This window comes from Equus przewalskii, chromosome 5 (assembly GCF_037783145.1).
Source record: "Equus przewalskii isolate Varuska chromosome 5, EquPr2, whole genome shotgun sequence".
Classification (NCBI taxonomy): Eukaryota; Metazoa; Chordata; class Mammalia; order Perissodactyla; family Equidae; genus Equus; species Equus przewalskii.
Genome location: NC_091835.1, coordinates 48458466 through 48479921, shown reverse-complemented (window position 1 = coordinate 48479921; position 21456 = coordinate 48458466). Strand labels below are relative to the sequence as shown.

Below are 21456 nucleotides of genomic sequence, written 5' to 3'. Positions count from 1 at the left end.
ATGTGCTCTCTCCTTGGGGTCTGCAACGGTGTTATGGGCTTTTCCAGCGGCCAGGGGTGGGATCACTTATATTTGTCGCTCCGTTGCTGTTGGCACCCACAAAATCTCACTTGTCCTCTATGGGTTGCAGGAGAGCTATTGGCATCTTCTACAGTCTGTGGTTAGTTCACCTAGCTATGCTGCTTTTGCCCTGGGGTCTTCCAGCCTTGTGGCTGGCGGCTGGGTGCCTTCTACTGGTGCTGTGAGCCTGTAGGGTTTCCCCCTAGGCTACGAAGCTGGGTCTCTGGAACTCCCCCCAGCCCCAGTCCTCTCCAAGATCTCCGGCTATCCCTAGTCCCACGGGGCGGGCAACGCAGCTGGGGGTCGCCCCGCCCTCTGGGATTCTCTCCGGGCCTCTCCCGGAGCCGTGAATGCTCGGCGTGGCCCCTCTGCTAATGGCAGACAGAGAGTTTTGTCTGCTGCCCGGGCGGAACTCCGGAGCTTCCCATCCGGGTCGCAGAGCCGGCCTTTGAAAGTTCCCCCAGCCCCGGTCCTCTCTGAGATCTCCGGCAATCCCTAGTCCCACAGGGCGGGCAACGGCAGCTGGGAGACCTCCATACCCTCAGCGACTCTCTCTGGGACCCTCCGGGCGCCGCGAACACCAGGCGGGGTATCCCCGCCAATGGCGGGGAGAGACACTCCCTGCGGGCTCAAGTGTGCAACTCCAAAATTTCCCTCTGCGTTTAGGAGTAATTGCGGGGGGTTTAGGTAGGGTTCTGGTCACCTGTTTCCACTGTCGCTCCTCTGTTGTGTGCTCGCTCCTGCCCTAGATGTGTGTAGATCCTCTGGGGGCGTCCGTTGGAAGAAAGCCGCTTGCGGGTACTAGGCTGCTCGTCGGGGTCGGAGAGTTTTCACCTATTTCCACATCCTCCCGGAGGAAAGTCTGTCCGCCTTCCGATGTATAGTCGCGTGGGTATCTCAGACGTCCTGAGATGCTGTCTGGATATCCTTTGTCAAGCGATAAGTGTCCAAATAATTGTAGACTCGAAGGGGGAGAGACAAAGAGGACTACTCACGGCGCCATCTTGGATCTTCCCCTCTGTCATAGAGGCTCATTTTAATATAAAATGATGACGATAAATCACCCATTCCCTCAGTGAAAAAATATCCAACAACTGATAAAATCATGATTATCTCTGATTCAGAGGAAAAGCAATAATTTAACAACCATGGCCATCAGCACACTGTATTTAGAGTTGTAAATTTAGTAGAACAACTGGAATGATAATTCCAGAGAACTGGTAATGATACATGGGCATTTTGAACCATTTATCCAAACAGATCCCTTTTCTCTAGAGTTTACTAATCTGGCTCTAAGTGATTTCTAATTCCACCCTTTCCTCTACCTATAAGGTTACAATGGCAGCTGGATTGAAGAGTCAGTGACGAATAGTAGGACTGGGATAATTCTGTCTACCATTCCTCAGCACCACGCTCCCTCTTAAATTCTCCTTCATGGGTCAGTTTCTCTGTTCCACTTGCATCCTTCAGGGGAGAGCTACCTGGTAAAGTGACAGCACAACATTATCTTGATTCTCATTTTGTTCAGGCCCTATGTGACTAAAGGCTAGTGACCAAGATAATACATTTGGAATAGTCATAGTAAAGACCTATTCAGCATGGTAAAGAAAAGATGTATTAAGTTATTAAAATGTTCAAGTTAATAAATGGGTTACCTTATATCAGTTTTGCATAATCTACACCCCCATGGGACCATGAACTGCACTGAAAATGTAAGAACATTTTTGTATGTATGTGAATATTTAAGGGAAGAGGGTCATAGCTTTTGTCACTTTATCAAATGGTTTACTGACCAAAATAGGTTAAGAATCAACCAATGAGGATAATTGTTTTTCAATTCTTAGCTACACAGAAGAACATTTAGCCTTGAAATAATGGTAAATATAATTTCCTTTCTTTAATAATGATACCAGGGACTACTATAATGCCTCAAGGCTCTTAAAATGAATGTCAATAGCAATTATGTAGTATTTTGAAAATTTTTAATTATTTGAGCATTTTTAATTCAGTCTATCAAAAGGCAATTGTTGCAAGCATAATAATTATTTAGATTTTGAATGAGTGGAATTTTTTTGTGTCACCTTTGTTGCTAATTACTATATATGACACTCTAGAAAAATCAATTAATCTCTTCAAATTTCAATTTTCTTGGTTGTAAAATGGGAGCTATAGACGTGGTCTGTGGCTATTTAGGTTCTGTTGGATAAGGAGACAAAGAAGTGATTGAACAGGGGACCAGTAGTATAGATGCTTTTAATCAGGGATTTTAATTGTGACCTGGATTCAAACCCTGACCGACACAAGCATGATTCTGATGCAGGAAATTCTACAGTAGCATCTTAAATATTCTCCCTGCCTTCAGTTTGCCCCACCAGAGTTATTCTTCTAAGAAGTAGTCAGTGTGACCCTTTAAAAATATGTGCCAGATCGTGCCATTCTGCTCAAAACTCTCACTGGCTTTCCATCTCATTCCAGGGAGAAGCTAAAGTCCTTGCAATTTTTGCAAGCTTGCTACTCCAGGTGGGGCCTGCAGACCAGCAGCATCAGCTGAATCTCAACCCCCACCCTGGAGCTACTGAATCAGAATCTACATCTTACCAAGAGCCTCAGATGATTCAAATGTCCAGCAAAGTTTGAGAATCAACTTGACATCTTCTCCTCTTCCCCTTTATGTTTCTCCTTGCTTATGCCACCTCAGCCACACAGGCCTCCCTGCAGTTCACCCACATGCCGGACTCCTTCCTGCCGCAGGAACCCTGCATTGTGTTCATTTAGTCTAGTATTTTCTTCCCCAGATGTTTGCACGGATCTCCCCTTCAACTCTCTTAGACTTTCCCAAATGTCACCATCTCAGTGGGGCAAGTCTGACAACCCTACTTTAAACTGCACCTCGCCCCCACTCCTTACGTGTCTTTCTTGGGTTATTTTTCTCTATAGCATGTAACATCATCTGGCATACTATGTCATTATTTACTTATTTGTATATCGTTTGTGTCCTCCTTATAAGATCCATGAGAGCAGAGATTTTGGTCATTACTCTACCCCATTACCTAAAACAATGATTAACATGTATTTGTTGAATTCATGAGTCAGATGAGCAAACACACATAAAGCTAAACACAGCCTGTTGGGGGAGGCCCTAAATAATTGATATCCATGATTAATATTATGTTTTGTTAGACACCAAGGGTATTTCTGCTAGGTGGACAGGGTATAGCAGTCTTTCACAGATCAAGAATTACATTTTGGACAAGTATTCAATTAGTGACTAATGCTGTGAAAGGTTGAAAAGAAGTTATTGTAATAATCCTCAGTAGACAGCAAACTTCATGAGCGAAAGAATTGCATGTGTGTGTATTTTTGTTCTATTTCATTTTGACTTTTTTCTCACTGAAGTAGTCTTTTTACCTGGCACAGGACCAGGCAAATGGCAGTCATGAAACAATGAATGAACAAATATATCTTTCACCATATAGAAGATGGTAGATAAAAATCTGTCTTTGTCCCTTCGGCCTCCTTTGTCAGCACCAGCCTGGCTGCCTATCTGGTCTTCTCCTAGATAGAGTTCTCCCTCTGATTTTCTTGCACTAGTATTTTATATTTGTCATTAGCTTGAAGCAACAAAAATGTTAATGTGAATACAAAAACTTCAAGTCATCCACTGTAGAATGAGTTAAGGCAAGGATCAAGGATTTATCTATCCTCTGCAACTACTTTCAAATTTTTAATTTTTTTTAGTAGTGGAACTCTTTTTTTCCCTTTGAGCAAACTGTTGCGCGGAGGCTCAACGACTAGAACAGAGAACAGTGGCACAGCTATAGATCAAGCAGGGGTTAGGTGGATGGAGACCCATTTCCTCAGCTTTCTCTTTTGCTTCCTCCTTCCCCGGTGGCCCCGTATAACACCTTGGTAGAACTTCAGTGATCCAAAGAAATGCCTGCCCTCTGAAAAGAGGGCAAGATAGGTGTCCAAAGAGCAAGCAGAAGTCCCAAAGCGACAGACCCCTCTCCAAGTAAAAATGAAGGGGCCAGGGAAACCATCCAAATGGGTAGGCAAGATCCTACACACAGGATTTTGCATATTACCTTTACAGATTGGCCACAGAGGTCAAAATCTGGCCATATTTATATAAGTGACCTGGGAATCCAAGGAAAAGGGCACCAGATCATTTCTAAGTCTCTCCAGCTCTAAAATGTCACAATACAATGATCTAGACTGGACAATAATCAAAGCACTGCTTGAGATATAATTTTCTAAAATATTCTCTTGCTTCAGAACCTCTTGGTAGTGACGTATCTCAGTCAGTATAAGTAACCACAGAGAAGGGAGGCAACATGGATATGCATGAAGAAGTCAGAATACCTGTTTTAGGATCCTAGTTCTGCAATTACAAGACATCTAACCTTGAGAAAATCATCAGACTCTCTAATTCATGGTCCTTAGCTCTAAAATAAAAAAGATAAACCATGTTCTCCTACCCCTACAGGTTGTTGTAAGGATAAAATGGTATAATAAAAATAAAAACCTTTGGAACTACTAAAGTTGTATGCAAGTACTAACAAAAGTACCAAAAATAGACTTCACGGTTAAGGGATACAGATACATCACTTCTAATGAGAAAGTTCCAGGAGATAGTATTTGAACCTTGAATAGTTATTTGAGTTGATAATATATCCCCAAGTCAATGATCTGCCAGTCAACTGCACCATGATACAGCATACTGTCTGTAGCGCTCATTCATTACTCATTTGATATCCATTTGGCATTTACCACATAATATATTAATTTCCTTTTGCTTATATATTTTGCCTCCACAGCTAAATAAAAGCATTGAATAAAAATATATTAGCAAAAATTTCCTTTGAATGTTGTTGACATCAATACATAGCAGTGTATCGATAATTTTTTTACAGATTATTAAATTATAAGTAAAATTGTAAGTGTTCTGAAATTTTGCCCAAGGAGGATGTAATAAAAATAAGATTTGAAGTATCATGGTTTAAGCCATGAGTTATTTTTTTATTTAAATAATTAACTATAATTATAAAAAAGGAGAAATGCAGTTGTTGGTTAAAGCAAGAAAAGATGATTGCTTTAGACTTACTGTTGCATGAAGAACTGAGGCATTGCAATGAGCAGCGTCCCAACGCCCATGATTAGGCACCCTGCTCCAATTATTTTTGGCCTGTGAAGTTTGGCTCCAAAGTAGCTAACAAATGTTATCACTAAAAGATTCCCTTTGGGGAAAAGATGACATGTTCATATGTTAGAGAACTTAGAAAAATTCATCAGCATAACTAAACAAATACAACTAAATGAATGAATGTCTATAGCAGATCTGGCCATGTTTTGTTTTGACTAAACCCTCTCCCCACCATCTTTCCCATCATTTGTCTTTCTTTCCTTTGATCTGAGATGACTGTTGACATTGTCTTCACACTCATTACTTCAATCATCTCATCCCTTTGTCAAGATATTTTAATTACCAACTCTTCTACCTCATTTTTACCCGCACTAAATAGTTGTCCTTTTGAAGTGTTTTATCAGTAAATCAGATTGTGGAAGGTTTCCTTCAGTTGCTCTCTTAAATTTTTTTGGTGATTTTGAAATAAACTTTACTACTATTTCTTCACTTATTAAAGTTTTCTGTTAAAACTTCTAGTAGTTTCCCATTTGCTCTTGAAACATCCACTACATAGTCTTGCTTTAGCTGATATTCCCTATAGAAAGTAAAGCAAACACGTGTACCTCTCTTTAAATGAAATCCAATTATGAAACTCATATTTATGCAAATGATACTTTGCAATTTGTTTTCATACTTTTTACAAAAAGATAAGACTCAACAATAAAAATGACCCCACATAAACAACTTCAGGAATACATCAGTTATGTAACTTCAATGTATACTTATAAATTTTACGAAATACAAAATCTCCTTAAAATACCCCCACCTAACTCTTTATTAAAATGCAAAGAATGAGGTTTTATTTGAAGGTGGGAATTACGCCTTTCTAAAATATCTTTAGAGAGCATGCCACAAGTTTCTTTTAGTTGATGATGGTGATAACTGATTAAACATGCTTTGGGGAAGATGTTCTCATGCTTTGCTGTGCACACAAATTACTGGAAAAGGGTAGTGAGGGAAAGAGAAACATTAAAAATGCAGAATCTTGGCATCTCCTAATAGTTTCTGATTCCATGGGTCTGGGGACCAGCCAAGAAATCTGCATTTTTCATACTAGCTCAAATGTGTTGATGGAGATGGCTCCCAGAACATGCTTTGATAAACACTGTTTAGGGTCTTAGATTTCAAAGTGCTTTAAAGTTGTAGCTATTTTCATTTGGAATATTTAGTTTTTAAGAACTGCAGTGCTGGACAGAGGGAGAACTTAGCAATTGCACAGCAATCAACTGTGATGGCTGATGGGTGGCCTTGTTTTGAAGTTCTCCTCCATGTTTTCAATTTTCTAGCAAGAGTGTGTTTCCTTACATCTGTAAGCAATCAGTTAATTTACCACTGTCTATTCACATTGCCAGCTTTAGTCAACTGCAAAAAGAGCAGCAATTTTTATAGCCTTGAGGGCAATAATGATAGTGAGAAAAGTAGCTTGCACTGTGGCTCCAGACTTTATAGCTCCAGGAAGAATCAACCTCTTTTTAATTTTCACATCGAAAAAACTGAGTATGAGATTTCTCATTTGACATTTAAGTATTTAGTAGAAGAAACTTTGTATCACGTTATATTAACTATGTCTATACTTTTGTTAATGTGTCACAGTAAACAAACCAAAACAAAGTAAAAGCTGACTTTCAGTTTATGGGTAACGTGTCCTTCCTACCACCACCTACCTTCTCCAACTCCCTCACCACCAACACCTCACAATAAAGGACTCAATGTTTACAGGCTGTTTCTGTGTTACGTTAGTGAGTATGCCAAATACTACATGATACCATTTCAGCATCTGTGATATCTATCAGAGTTTCTGCTTCCTTTACTTAGTATCCTTCCTGAGTTCTCAGAAGATACACTTTGGAAATAAATGGTGATGAATAATCTTTAAAAATTTCATTGGATATCAAAATTCTTTCACATCTACCATCACTAGCCTCTGAAAAGACAACAGATCCAGAGAGTTTTAAAAATATGTTTTACCAGACTTTCAAGTAACAGATTCTTTCTCTCTCTCTCCCTCTCTGTATAAACACACACACAAACACACACACACACACACACACACACAGTTTTTCATATAACAGAAAAGAGAGCTACACAACTCATCTTATAAGACTAATATACACTTGACACCAAAACTAGACAAGGACAGTGAAAGAAAAGACAAAGTATAGTTTATTCAAGGAGTGCAAAAGTACCACCAAATAAGAAAAAATCTATTAATTAAATCACCATATTAAACAACATAAGAAAAAATTCCATAGTTATCTTAACAGGTGTAGCAAAAGCATTCAATATATAATTAACCACTCATTTATAATATTAAAAAGCTGAGCAAATTAACTTTTAAGGTATATCAAAACCACACAGCAGGGGGCCGACCTTGTGGCCTAGCGATTAAGTTTGGTGCACTCCCCTTTGGCAGCCTGGGTTCAGTTCCCAGGTGCAGACCCACACCACTTATCAGTGACCATGCTGTGGTGATTACCCACACACAAAACAAAGGAAGATTAGTACAGATGTTAGCTCAATTCAAATCTTCCTCAAGCAAAAAGAGGAAGATTGGCAATAGAAATTAGCACAGGGCAAATCTTCCAAGCAAAAACAAAACAAAACAAAAAAGACCACACAGCAAACATGTTGTTTAATGGTGGAATTTTAAAAGTATTTTCTTTAAGTTCAGATATGAGCGAAGGATGCACATTGTTACTACTTCTATTCACATAATACTGATGCCAATGCAATAAGGCAAAACAAGAAATAATCAGAGCTAAGAATTGGAAAGAATGATATAAACTTGTCTTATGTTTCAGATAATATAATTTTCTATTCAGAAAACTCTACAGCATCTACAGACAATCAATTTAAACTAACAAAAGATCAATAAGGTTGCTGCATACAGGTAACATTTAGAAATCAACATTGCTCCAATATTCCAGGAATTACCAAATAGGAAATGTAACAAAAATTGTTTCCACAATAGCAACAAAAGCTTTAAATATGTAGGAATAAATCTAATAAAAGATAAGCAATACATTTATAGAGAAACTTACAAATAAAATATTGACAGCTATAAAAAAGGCCTGACTAAATGGAGAGATATACCATGTTCATAGATGTGAAGACTCAATATCGTAAAATATCAGTTATCTGATTTGATCCATAGATTCTATGCAATTTCAATCAAACTCAAATAGAATGTTTCAGGAAACTAATCCAAGTATAGCCAAGAACAATTAGAAGAACAAAGTTGAAGATTTCCTACCTGATAGCAGAGTTAATTATAAAACTATAATCAAGAAAACTGTCCTGTATTAAGTCAGGGATAAACAGACTCATGGAACAGATTTATACTTAAATGGTAAGTTAATATATGATACAGAAGATATTACAAATAATTTACCTAAGTATATATTCAATTAGTGGTAACTGGAAAATTGTTTATAATAGTATAAAAAGATCCTACTTCGTGCCATATAAAAAAATCTGTTTCAAGGATGGTCCTTTTCTGGTCCAGCATGTAAGAAGCTGGAAGTTGCCACTCCATCTTAACACTAAGTAAAAAGCTGAATAAACTGAAAAATCAACTCTTCTTAGATCCATCAGAGATGTAGGATCATAGTGCAAACATCTACCCCTCAAATTGAAGAGACCAACAGGCAAATGCAGAGAATTGTGGCTAGCTGGGGCAGACACCCATGAGAACAAATCTCTTTGGGAACGAGTGCTGAGGTAGGAAAACCTGAACAATAACTGACAAATTGCTAGAGGCTCAGCATGAACAAATCTGAGAGACAAAAACTCCAGAGGGACCCAGTGGTTGAGAGCCCCCACACTTTTGCAAATTTTACTCCAGAATCTTGACCAGGTTCTCACAGTGAATACTGAAAAAAAAAATCCTTCATCCTTCCTGCATAGGGAGGAGAAAAGGTATCATTTTGAAGTATGCCAGAGCACTCCATTCTTCTTACCAAGGCCTGTCCTCAGGGTAAACTAGCTAACCAGAGTCTAAGTTGCTGAGGGCGTTAACAGAAACTAACTGACCTGCTGGAAGGAAAATACCCAACTCAAGTTGGCTCTAGCCATCCAGTCCCACTGAAGATGGGGGAGGGAGACTGAGAAGCATGTGTGTACTTCACAGTCCAGAGGTACAGGCTTATTAACAGATGGAGACCTACTCATAAGACTATAGAAATGCTTCCGTTGCCCCGCACCTCACCACCACATCACAAAAGTCAGTAGTTCCCTTTACCCAGTATATCATTTCCATCTGTCAAGAAAAAATCATAAGATGTGCTAAAAGGCAAAAAAACAAATTTTTTTGAAGAGGCAGAGCAAGTAGCAGAACAAGACATGGCAGGGATGTTGTAGTTATCAGACTGGAAACTTAAAAACCTACGATTAAGATGCTAAGAGCTCTAATGGATAAAGTAGACAGCATGCAAGAACAGATAGTAATATGATTAGAGAGATGGAAATTCTAAGAAAGAAGCAAAAAGAAATGCTAGAAATCAAAAACGCTGTAACAGAAATAAAGAATGCTTTTGATGGACTTCTTAGTAGACTGGACACAGCTGAGGAAAGAATCGCTGAGCTTGAGGATATATCAATAGAAACCTCCAAAACTGAAAAGCAAGGACAAAAAAGACTGAAAAAGACAGAACAGAATATCCAAGGACTATGAGACTCCAAAATGTATACATATGGGTAATGGGAATTCCAGAAGGAGAAGAAAGAGAGAAAAGAATGGAAGAAATATTTGAAACAACAATGTCTGAGAATTTTGCTTAAATTAACATTAGATACCAAACCACAGATCCAGGAAGTTAAGAGAACGATGATGCCAATAAACGCCAAAAAAAAGCTCCACTGTAACTAGACATGCTATTTTCAAACAGAGAATCAAAGATAAAAAAAAATTCCTCAAAGAAGCCAGAGGAAAAAACTCACCTTACCTCTAAAGGAGCAAAATAAGAATTAAATCCAATTTCTCCCCAGAAACCATGAAATCAAGAAGAGAATGGAGTGAAATATTTAAAGTGTTGAGATAAGAAAAACCTACCAACCTAAAATTCTGTACCCTGTGAGTTATCTTTCAAAAGTGAAGGAAAAGGGCCAGCCTGGTGGCACAGTGGTTAAGTTTGCACACTCTGCTTTGGCAACACAGGGTTCATCAGTTTTTATTCCGGGTGCAGACCTACACACTGCTCATCAAGCCATGCTGTGGTGGCATCCCACACAGAAGAACTAGAAGACTTATAACTAAGATATACAACTATGTACTGAGGGTCTAGGGAGAAAAAAATAAAGAGGAAGATTGCAACAGATGTTAGCTCACCGCCAATTTTGCTTGCCAAAAAGCTTACCTTAAAAAAAAGTGAAGGAGAAATAGTTTCTCAGACAAACGAATATGGAGGGAATTTGTTGCCAGTAGACCTGCCTTACCATGAATGTTGAAAGAAGTTCTTTAGAGAGAAGGAAAATGATAAAGATCAGAAACTTGGATCTACATAAAGAGAGGAAGAGCATCAAATAAGGAAAAAGTGAAGGTAAATTAAAAACTTTTATTTTTCTTATTCTTAATTGAGCTAAGAGATAACAGATTGTTCAAAATAATAAGACCAACAATGTACTCAATAAAGCATTCTTATGTATGTATGTATGCTTACATGTAAGTGGAATGAATAATAGCAATGATACATGAGATGGGAGGGAGAAATTAGAATTATTTTGTTATTCTAAGGTACTCACACTACCTATGAAGTGGTATAGAGTTATTTAAAAGTGGACTTGGATTAATTGTAAATGTATATTGCAAACTCTAGGGCAATCACTAAAAAAGCAAAAAATTAAGTATAACTGATGTGCTAATAAAGGAGAGAAAAATGGAATAATAAAAATGCTCAATTAAAATCACAAAAGGTAGAAAAATAGTGGAGGACAAATATATGAACAAAGAACAAGGGCAACAAATAGAAAACATTAACAAATATGGTAGATATTAATCCAACTATATCAATAACCACTTTGAGCATCAATGGCCTATATGCACCAATTAAAAGACAGGGATTCTCATAGTGGATCAAGAAACAAGATCTAACTATATTTTATCTACGAGAAATTCACTTTAATTATAAACATATAGATTAAAATTAAATGGATTAAGAAAGGTATAACATTCTAACAGTAATCAAAAGAAACAGGAATAGCTGTATTAATTTCACACGGAGCAGACTTCAGACCAAGGAAAGTTATCAGGGATAAAGAGGACCATTAATAATGACAAAGAGGTTAATAATGCATGAAGACATAATAATCCTTAGCATGCATGTGCTTAATAACAGAGCATCAAAATATGTGAGGCAAAAACTGATAGAACTGTGAGGAGAAATAGATGAATCCACTACTACATTTGTAGACTTAAACACCCCTCTATTGGAAATGGACAGATCCAGCGGGCAGAAAATCAGTAAAGATGTGGTTGAAGTCAACAACACTACCAGTCAACTCATTATAATAGACATCTACAGACTACTTTATCCAACAATAGCAGAATATACGTTTTTCTTAAGCTCACATGGAACATTCACCAAGATAGACCACAATCCAGACCACAAAACACACCTTAAAAAATTTAAAAGAACATAAATCATACAACGTCTGCTCTCAGACCACACTGGAATTAATTTAGTAAGCAATAACAGAAAGACAGCTATAAAATTCTAAACTATGTGGAGATTAAACAGTATACTTCAAGTAAAATATGAGTCAAAGAAGAAATCTCAATAGAAATTTTTGAAAATTTCAATTAAATGAAATAAAACAACAGCAATTTGTCAAAATTTGTGGGTTGCACCAAAAGCAGTGCTTAGAGGGAAATTTACAGCATTGAATGCATATATTAGAAAGGAAAAAAGACCTCAAATCAGTAATCTAAGTTTCCATTCTAGGAAACTAGAAAAAGAAGAGCAAATTAAATCCAAAATAAGAAAAAGAAAAGAAACAATAAAAATTAGAGCAGAAATAAATGAAACTGAAAACAGGAAATCAGCAGAGAATATCAATAAATCCAAAAGTTGATTCTTTGATAGGATCAATAAAATCAATAAGCCTCTAGCAAGGCTAAGTAAGAAAAAAAGAGAGAGGACACAAATTACTAATATCAGAAATGACAGAGGTGACATCACTACAAATCCCATGGACATTAAAAAGATTATAAAGGAATACTATGAACCACTCTATGGCCATAAATATGATAACCTACATGAAATGGACCAATTCCTTGAAAGACACAATCTACCGAAACTCACATAAGAAGAAACAGGTAATATGAATAAGCCTATATCTATTAAAGAAATTAAACAATAATTAATAACCTTCCAAAACAGAAAACATAAGGCCCAGATGGATGCACTGGTGAATTCTACCAAACAGTTAACCAAGAAAATTATATCCATTTTCTACAGTGTCTTTTAGAAGATGGAAGCAGAGAGATTACTTCCTAACACTTTCTTTGGGGCCAGCATTACCCTAATACCAAAAACAAACACATTATAAGAAAAGAAAACTACACACCACTACATCTCATGAATAGAGATGCAAAAATCCTCAACAAAATATTAGTAAATCAAATCCAACAATATATAGAAAGAATTATATACCATGACCAAATGGGATTTATCCTAGGTATGCAGGGCTAGTTCCACGTTAGAAAATCAATTAATGTAATCCATCACATCGACAGGCTAAAGAAGAAAAATCACATGCTCATATCAATAGATGCAGAAAAAGCATTTGACAAAATCCAACACCCATTCATAACAAACTCAGTGAACCAGAAATAGACAGAAACTTTCTCAACTTGATAAATATCTACAAAAAACATAGAGCTAACATCATATGTAATGATGAGAAAGTCAAAGCTTTCTCATTAAGATCAGGTACAAAGCAAGGATATGCCCTTTTACCATTGCCTTTCAACATTGTACTGGGAGTCCCACTTAATGCAATAGGACAAGAAAAGGAAGTAAAGGTATACAGACTGGGAAAGAAGAAATAAAACTGTATTTGTTCCTATAAGACATGATTGTCTATTTATAAAATCTGAAAGAATCAAGAAAAGAACTCCTGGAACTAATGAGTGACTATAGCAGGATTGTAAGACACAAGGTTAATACACGAAAGTCAATTACTTTCCTATATACCCATAAAGAACAAGTGGAAATTAAAAACACATTTACACTAGCACCTCCTAAAATGAAATACTTAGGTATAAATCAAACAAAATATCTATAAGATCTATATGAGGAAAACTACAAACTCCAGTGAAAGAAATTACAAAAGAACTAAATAAATGGAGAGATATTCAATGTCAATGGATAGACAGACTCAATATTGTCAAGATGTCAGTTCTTCCCAACTTGGTCTATACATTCCATGCAACCCCAGTCAAAATCCCAGCAAGTTATTTTGTGGATTTTGACAAACTGATTCTAAAGCGAATATGGAGAGGCAAAAGACCCAGGATGGCTAACACAACACTGAAGAAGAACAAAGTTGGAGGACTGACACTAACAAACTTCAAGACACACTATAAAGCCACAGTAATCAAGACTGTAATATTGGTGAAAGAATAGACAAATCAATGAAACAGAAGAGAGAGCCCAGAAACAGTCCTACATTAGTATGATCAAATGATCTTTGATAAAGGAGCAAAGGCAATACAATTGAGCAAGGATAGTCTTTTCAACAAATGGTGCTAGAACAACTAGACTTCCACATGCAAAAAAAGGTCTCTTCACAAAAATAAACTCAAAACAGATCACAGACCTAAATGTAAAACACACAACTACAAAGCTACTATAAGACAACATAGGAGAAAATCCACCCAACCTTGGGTTTGGTGAAACTTTTTAGATGTAACACCGAAAGCACAACCTATGAAAGAAATAATTGATAAGCTGGACTTCATTAAAACTAAAAACTTCTGTTCTGTGAAAGACAATGTCAAGAAAATGAAAAGGCAAGCCACAGACTGAGAGAAAATATTTACAAAAGTCATATCAGGTAAAGGACTGTTCCAAGATATAAAAGAACTTTTAAAACTCACCAATAAGAACATAAACAACCTATTAAAAAATGGGCCAAGAGGCCTGCCCCGTGGCCAAGTGGTTAAAGTTCCACACGCTCCCCTTCGGTGGCCTGGGGTTCAGATCCCAGGTGCGGACCAACTCCACTCATCAGCCTTGCTCTGGAAGCATCCCACATACAAAGTAGAGGAAGATTAGCCAGATGTTAACCTCAGAGCTAATCTTCCTCAAGCAAAAAGAGAGGAGGATGGGCAATGGATGTTAGCTCAGGGCAAATCTTCCTCCTCACCCTCCCCCCCAAAATGGGCCAAATACCTTAATAGTCAGGTCACCAAAGAAGATATACAGATGGCAAATAAGCATATGAAAGATGTTCAACATCATATCTCCTCAGGGAAATGCAAATTAAAGTGACAATGAGATACCACAACACACTGATTGGCCAAAATTCAGCATACTAAATGTCGGTGTGGTTGTAGAGCAACAGGAACTCTCATTCATTGCTGGCAGAAATGCAAAACGGTACAGCCATCTTGGAAGAGAGTTTGGTGGTTTCCTTTAAAACTAAACATATTTTTCCCATACAACCTAGCAATCACTCTCCTTGGTATTTACCCAAAGGAGTTGAAAACTAATGTCCACGCAAAACCCCACACATGGGATATTTATAGCAACTTTACTCATAATTGCCAAAACTTGGAAGCAATCAAGATGCCCTTCAGTAGATGAGTGGATAAATAAACTGTAATCCATCCAGAAAATGAGCTACCCAGCCATGAAAAGGCATGGAGGAAACTTAAATGTATATTACTAAGTGAAAGAAGACAATCTGAAAAGGCTACATACCGTATGATTACAACTATATCACATTCTGGAAAAAGGTAAGACTATGGAGACAAAAAAATGATCAGTGGTTGACAGAGAGTGTAGGGGGAGGGATGGATGAATAGGCATAGCACTGAGATTTTTAGGGAGGTGAAAGTCCTCTGTATGATATAGTAATAGTGGATACATGTCATTACACATTTGTTCAGTCCCATAGAACAAGAGTAAAGCTCATGTAAACTATGCATTCTGGATGATAATGACGTGTCATTGTGTGTTCATCAGTTGTAACAAATGTACCACTCTGGTGGAGGATGTTGATAATGAGGGAGGCTATGTGTGTATGGGGGTAGGGGGTATACAGAAAATCTCTATGCTTTTGCTCAATTTTTCTGTGAACCTAAAACTGATCTGAAAAACAAAGTGTATTAAAAAAAATCTATCTCGAGTTGATTACGTCCTAAAATGTAAAAAGCAAAATTTAAAAATATTTAGAAGAAAATACATGGAAAAACATTTGAAACAAAGAGAGTTAATATCTGGCATACTAGGAGGTCATGATAGACAAAACATTTTATTTTTTTGGCAACTCTCTGTGGTTCTTGGAGAAAAAGCCTTTGTTACGAAAAAATACTTGGGAAGAAACTGAGTGCCTAGCATATGTTAGATGATAATGCCAATTGATGTCAAAGGATAAATGAAATTGTTCTGCAAAGAAGAAGAATTGAGAGCTAGAAATGGACAGTGGAAATGGGTCTGGAATTCTCGAAGGAAGGAATGTGGAGAAAGGCAAGAGGAGTAAATTAAGATTATGGTCAGGAAACCCACTTTTCCGGAAAACTATGAATTTCAAATAACTAGAACAAACGTGATGTTTGGGATAAAGTTTTGAAAGGAAGTAAGGGAAATTTAAGCCATATTATTGCATCTAATCCAATAAGTAATTTCTATCCTTAGAATGATCTGAATTTGAATTAATATGAATTTGGACTCAGGGTCCTTTGTTGTGTCCTAAGAAACAGTATACTTTATCAAATATAGATTCTACTGAGTTGCACTGGGACCTGAAAATCCAAGAAAAAGTGTAAACCAGATTCGAAGTTTCTTAGTTCTAAAATGTTTTTATACTATAATCCATAGTGAGTAATAAAGTATCCCTTGACATTTAATTTTCCATCTGCTCAGTTCTTCTTCTGTGAGTCTGATTTATTCTTTTGATCTGCAACAGCTGCCTTTTCATACTTGTTTGTTCTCATGATGCACTGTGTCATCCTTACCCTGACTCTCCATGGCCCTTCATTCAGCTTGGGGTTGTAGGTAGGGCAGACATCAAGGAATAAATCAACTACCCAAGCCTACGTAAGGAGTTTACGCACACAGCGACATGATCAGATGTTTCAGAACATCTTTGCTACACAAAGTGTGGTCCATTGACTAACAGCATCAGCATCATTTTGGAGCTTATTGGATATGCAGAATTTTATTCCCCCTTCCTATAGAATTAGCACCTGCATTTTAACAAGATTGTTCTAGTCACTTGTATGAACATTAATGCTTGATCAGCACTGAACTTAGAAATCTTCTTCCGGTAGGATGATGAAAGATGGATTTGGGAAGCAAAGGCCTGAAGGCAAAACGTTACCATTTTATTCTTTTAATTCCTGTGTGACATTCAGAGCAAGAACTGAGACATACAGTATGAACCAAGAAAGTAATTGTTGAAGAGTTGAAAAATATTCCTTCACTGTTCTGAAGGTTTATCAATGAAGCTGGAACTGGAGCCATCAGAGATTTTGCTATAGCGTATATTTGAGTCTCATTAGGCAGGAAGGATCACAGAAGCAACTATTTTGTTTACTTCAACAAAGAATTAAAGCTTCTTAGGTTATCAGTTCAGGAAGCTGACTAACTGGCAGCTTTAAAGTACTCCCAAACAGTGACTAAAATCACTTGATCTTTTCAAGTTCTAAAAGGGAGTCTATAGTCAATTGCTAAGCAAAGACACCTGAGGGTAGAATTTTTATTATCTGCCTGGCTCTAGTGTTCTTGTGAATAAAATCCCTTTCTCTTCTTTCCAGACCACTGGGCAGAAACACCTTTTATGGTTTTACTTCTTCTTAAATGATTGCAATAAATTTTTGTAGAGTCCATTTGGATTCTTCCAAATTTTGAAACACAGGGCTTCCAGGATATATGACTCCTTTGCAAAAATACTTCCCACATACTTTAAACTCAAAATAGCATCTCACCCTTTCTTCCAGGAAAGTCTCTCACTCTGATTGGAAATTCTAAGTTGGGTGAGTCATATAACAGAGAACACCCGGGGCAGGAAATGTATTGGTTGCTCAGAGTGAACAAATTGCCTTTATTGTACCATAAAGTCATGGGAAATTCTGTCCAAACAAAATTTTATGGATAGATCTGATCCTAACAGACAGAAGAATGCAGTGAGGATGTCATTTAGTCATGCCTAGAAGAACTTGTACTTAAAAATGAAGTCAGGGATCTGCAATACCTACCAATTTCAAAACTACCATCAATAACTCCCACGAGCGAAGAAGGGATATCAAACCTTCTCTCTATCTGAGTGATGGTGCTCTTCAGATAGCCTTCTGCCAGTGCTTTGGCAAAGTAAACGAAAGACAAGGCACCCAAGAACACCTGGAAAATATGACAGGTCACCTTTGGTTTGATTCCAGCTTGACACGCAACTGGAAACTTACTAAACAAATAAACAAAAACGCAAACCAAGAACAATGTAACAAGCTTGTTATTATTGCAAATTTTATTCAAACATGGTGATAGGCTTCCTTCAGCCTCAAGCTCATGTAGATTTCTAAAAGATTCGAATTCTCTTGCAATTCATTCAGCATCTATGTGGAATTACTTTTTTTCCCCCTTTCTTTTCCCGTCCCCCAAAGGATATTCAAAGGAATCTTATCTTTGAAAAGAAGATTCATTGTGTAGTGAAGCAAAGAGAGGAAGGAGCCATTTGTAGGTAAGAAAAAAACCCAAAAACCATAAACCAGAATCTTATCACAAGTCTAGCACTCCTGATTGTTCACAATGATGGTGCATGCACCAGTAGAGAATATAAGAGACTGAAAAAGTAGAACTACTATTCCTTGTATTTAAGTTCATGTTCAAGTTAAATTCATACTCAAATTCTTATTTGATGAAAAACATTTTTTTGATATCCGGCTTATCTATTTTGCTAGACTTGGGACTGTGATGGAGTACCCACAGGGCAGGTTAGCATTTATATGCTAACATATATATTTGTTGGGTAAATGTTTGGTACAAAGAATGAACAGGAACTTGAAGTCACAAGGTGAACCATTTAAAAAGCAGCCCTGTCCCTTACTGTATGGGAAGGAAAGTCAAAATTTTCTTTTATAAAATGGGAACAATCTGGATGTTTCAGAGATTAAATGTTATAACTGTGCTTAGCATAATATCTGGTAGATGGTAGAGAATTAATAAATATTAGTTTCTTCTCTCTCTCTCTCCTTTCTGTTTAGGAGGGGCATTCAAATAAGTCAGAAAAGTAATACTTAGTAATTTAACCTACATGGTCAGGCAGAGATTGCTTTCACTGCCTAGCAAAGGGTGGTTTTTAATAAAGCGTATCTAAGATCATTTTTTAAAAAGAAAAGAAAATTCTTGCTTCCAGCTATATTGTGTAGAAAATATCTGGATGGAGAGCCAAGAGCATCAACTCCACCCAATTCTTTGTTACTCTGTAGTTCACCATTTACATTTTTCTAATGTTTAATTGTTTGTTACCTTTAATTCACTACAGCATGGTTGTTTATCCTTTGTGGAGGAGTATTCTGTTTTAAAGGAAGGCCTCCCAACAGGTTGCATTGAACTTTTGCAGAATAACTGGATATTTTCTTTGGATGAAGTGTCCATTATGAAAATGTTCCTTGACTCTGATCTGTCAAAGTTGATTTTAAAAGTGAAAAAACAAAAAAACGTTTCATTCAAATCCACACAGTTTATTAAATAATGTTTTTTATTTCACAGTAGATCACAATTCTGTAGACATAATTTGACGTGAAGCTACCTTATTTTACCACAGTAAGTTGGCAAAGTTTTTCAATTAAAATCGACCAGGATATTTGATTAACTAATCCTGCTATTGGGACTCAGTAGCCAGCATTCTTTCTCAATCCCTTCAGTTTAAGCCTCATTATGGCAAAGAATAAATTTAAATGTTGCCTTTGGAATAAATAACAAGGCGGAATTTTGCTAACTTTGTGGTCTTGCCAGCTTAAACTAGAAGCAAGCCGGAAAGGAAGAAGAGGAATTCATCCATTTGAATATTGGTTCATTAGAATGAAGTCTTTAAAGGCTTCAAATCTATCTTAGCAGAATGGATAGAAAAGATCGATGCCCACTGTAGATCCCTATAGCACGTATTATGATTCCTATAGGTCTGCAGCACCCAAAGTAAAGCTTAAATACGGCAAAAAAAGAAGAGGATCAATCTGTGTACCATTTTAGTTTGACAAATATGAAGCAGCATGATTTCTGCCTCAGGCTTAGATTTAATTCAAGCAAAAGCAGTCTTTGCCTGCATTAAAGTAAGAAAGATGGGCTCCCTTCCCATGTTTAATTTCCCACTCTCCCTTCTCTTTACCAAGCCCTCGATAGGTTCACATAACTGAACCTATTTTCCCCTGTTCACATCAATATTTACATATCCTATACCCCATTTCTTTAGGATTCATATGGCTCAGTGCCTGCCTGATAAACTAATCTAAGTGAAGGAACTCAAAAATAACTTCTGGATCACCCTAATGTTTATCAGATCATGTATTTGTGTGTTAATAGAGATCTTCCATATTCCCATCACACTTACTAAAGGAATAACATTAGGAATAAAATTTCATGTACCACGGTAGAAATTTAGCTTTAGTCTGCCTATGTGTATATTACCTTGACTTTAAGTAATGCTTGTTCTGTGTTTACTAAACCTCATCCCACATAGCTTGAGTTCATAGATAATATCTGAAAAATCAAGAAATAGTAGTATAAACAATTTATTCTGAAATGTGGAGTGAAATATCAGAAGAAAGGCCTAAACAATTTAAAAGTGAAGAGGATTCCTCCAGGGAGTGGGAAATGAGTCAAGAAGGGTGGGGCAAGGGTCTGGTTTTTAAAAAGCTATTATTAGACTTTTAGATCATTTGATTTCATAAATATGCATAACTTAAACTTTTAAAAAATGGACAAAGGAAAGTGAGTGAAACAAAAACAATTTTTAAATCAAAAGACTAAAATAAACAAAGAGCTGATTATGCTAAGCAAGATCAGAAGACAAAGACATAAGATTACAATACTGGTGAGATATAAATATAGATGTTTAGGAACATAAAACATAAAAATTATGCACAATATATAGAAATAACTTTAAAGCCTTGATAAAATGGATAACTTTCTAGCAAATACTAATTACCTGCATGACACAAAACAGAAGAAAAAAATAACCGGGAAAACATTAACAAAAATACTATAAAAGTACCCCTTAAACAAAAATACTAAGGATAGATGATGTAACAGGAGTGTAACAGGGGAAAGATAGAAGATAAAGGAAACAAATGATAATAATCTTCTTACGTTTGACAAAGCCAGAATTATCTTGATAACAAAACCTCATTAACATAGCACCAAAAGGAAAACTTCAGACTAAACCTAGAGATGCTAAAATCCTAAATAAAACACTAGCAAATCCAAATTAATTAATATTCTATAATTAAGCTGTAGTTTAAAAGTGCAACAATTAATTAATATCAGGAACTATAGTCACCGAAGTCATCGCATTAAGAATTCAAAATGTTGTATACGTGTATCATAATATCACATTGTCTATCCAATTTTTATTTGTCAATCGTACCTCAATAAAGCTGAAAAAGAAAGAATTCAAAATGAAAAATAATAAAATCTCAGTAGATGCAAAACATCAGGTGATAAAATTCAACATCCATTCCTGATTTTAAAGACAAATTCTGGGAAACTAAGAACATAGAGGTTCTTCTTTATCATCTAACTGATACCAACAGCCAACTTCATACATCCATTGAATCACTACAACTACTTTTCCAGAACAGTCTTTTGCCAGAGCAATGACAAAGGGGTTTGGACATCTAACCTACTTATACAATGTTAAATAGGTTTCTTTAGTACAAAACTTCTGACTATATTTAATTCAACTCCTGGAGAGACACATTGCTTCTAATGAAAAAAAATCAAAATAACTAAATGAACTAAATGCCCAACAAATAATGGTACATTCATGCAATC

General features: G+C 36.6%; 1 protein-coding gene across 14 annotated transcripts in view; it reads right to left on the bottom strand.

Moving 5' to 3' along the window:
- SLCO1C1 (solute carrier organic anion transporter family member 1C1) overlaps positions 1-21456 on the bottom strand; it is a 64655-nt gene that overhangs the window by 40609 nt on the left and 2590 nt on the right. For 10 of the 14 annotated variants that reach the window (XR_011540009.1, XR_011540007.1, XM_070619258.1 and 7 more), the window contains 3 exons: positions 18934-19087; positions 17667-17808; positions 5165-5297 (listed from right to left, as the gene is read on the bottom strand). Coding sequence is in view for 11 of the 14 variants with exons in the window: in XM_070619258.1 (XP_070475359.1) it covers positions 5165-5297; positions 17667-17808; positions 18934-19062 (404 nt within the window). In the remaining 3 variants the exon portion in view is untranslated. Of the gene's footprint in view, positions 1-5164; positions 5298-17666; positions 17809-18933; positions 19088-20091; positions 20164-21456 lie in introns of all 14 variants that reach the window. The other 4 variants (XR_011540010.1, XM_070619255.1, XM_070619261.1 and 1 more) reach the window with 2 other exon arrangements.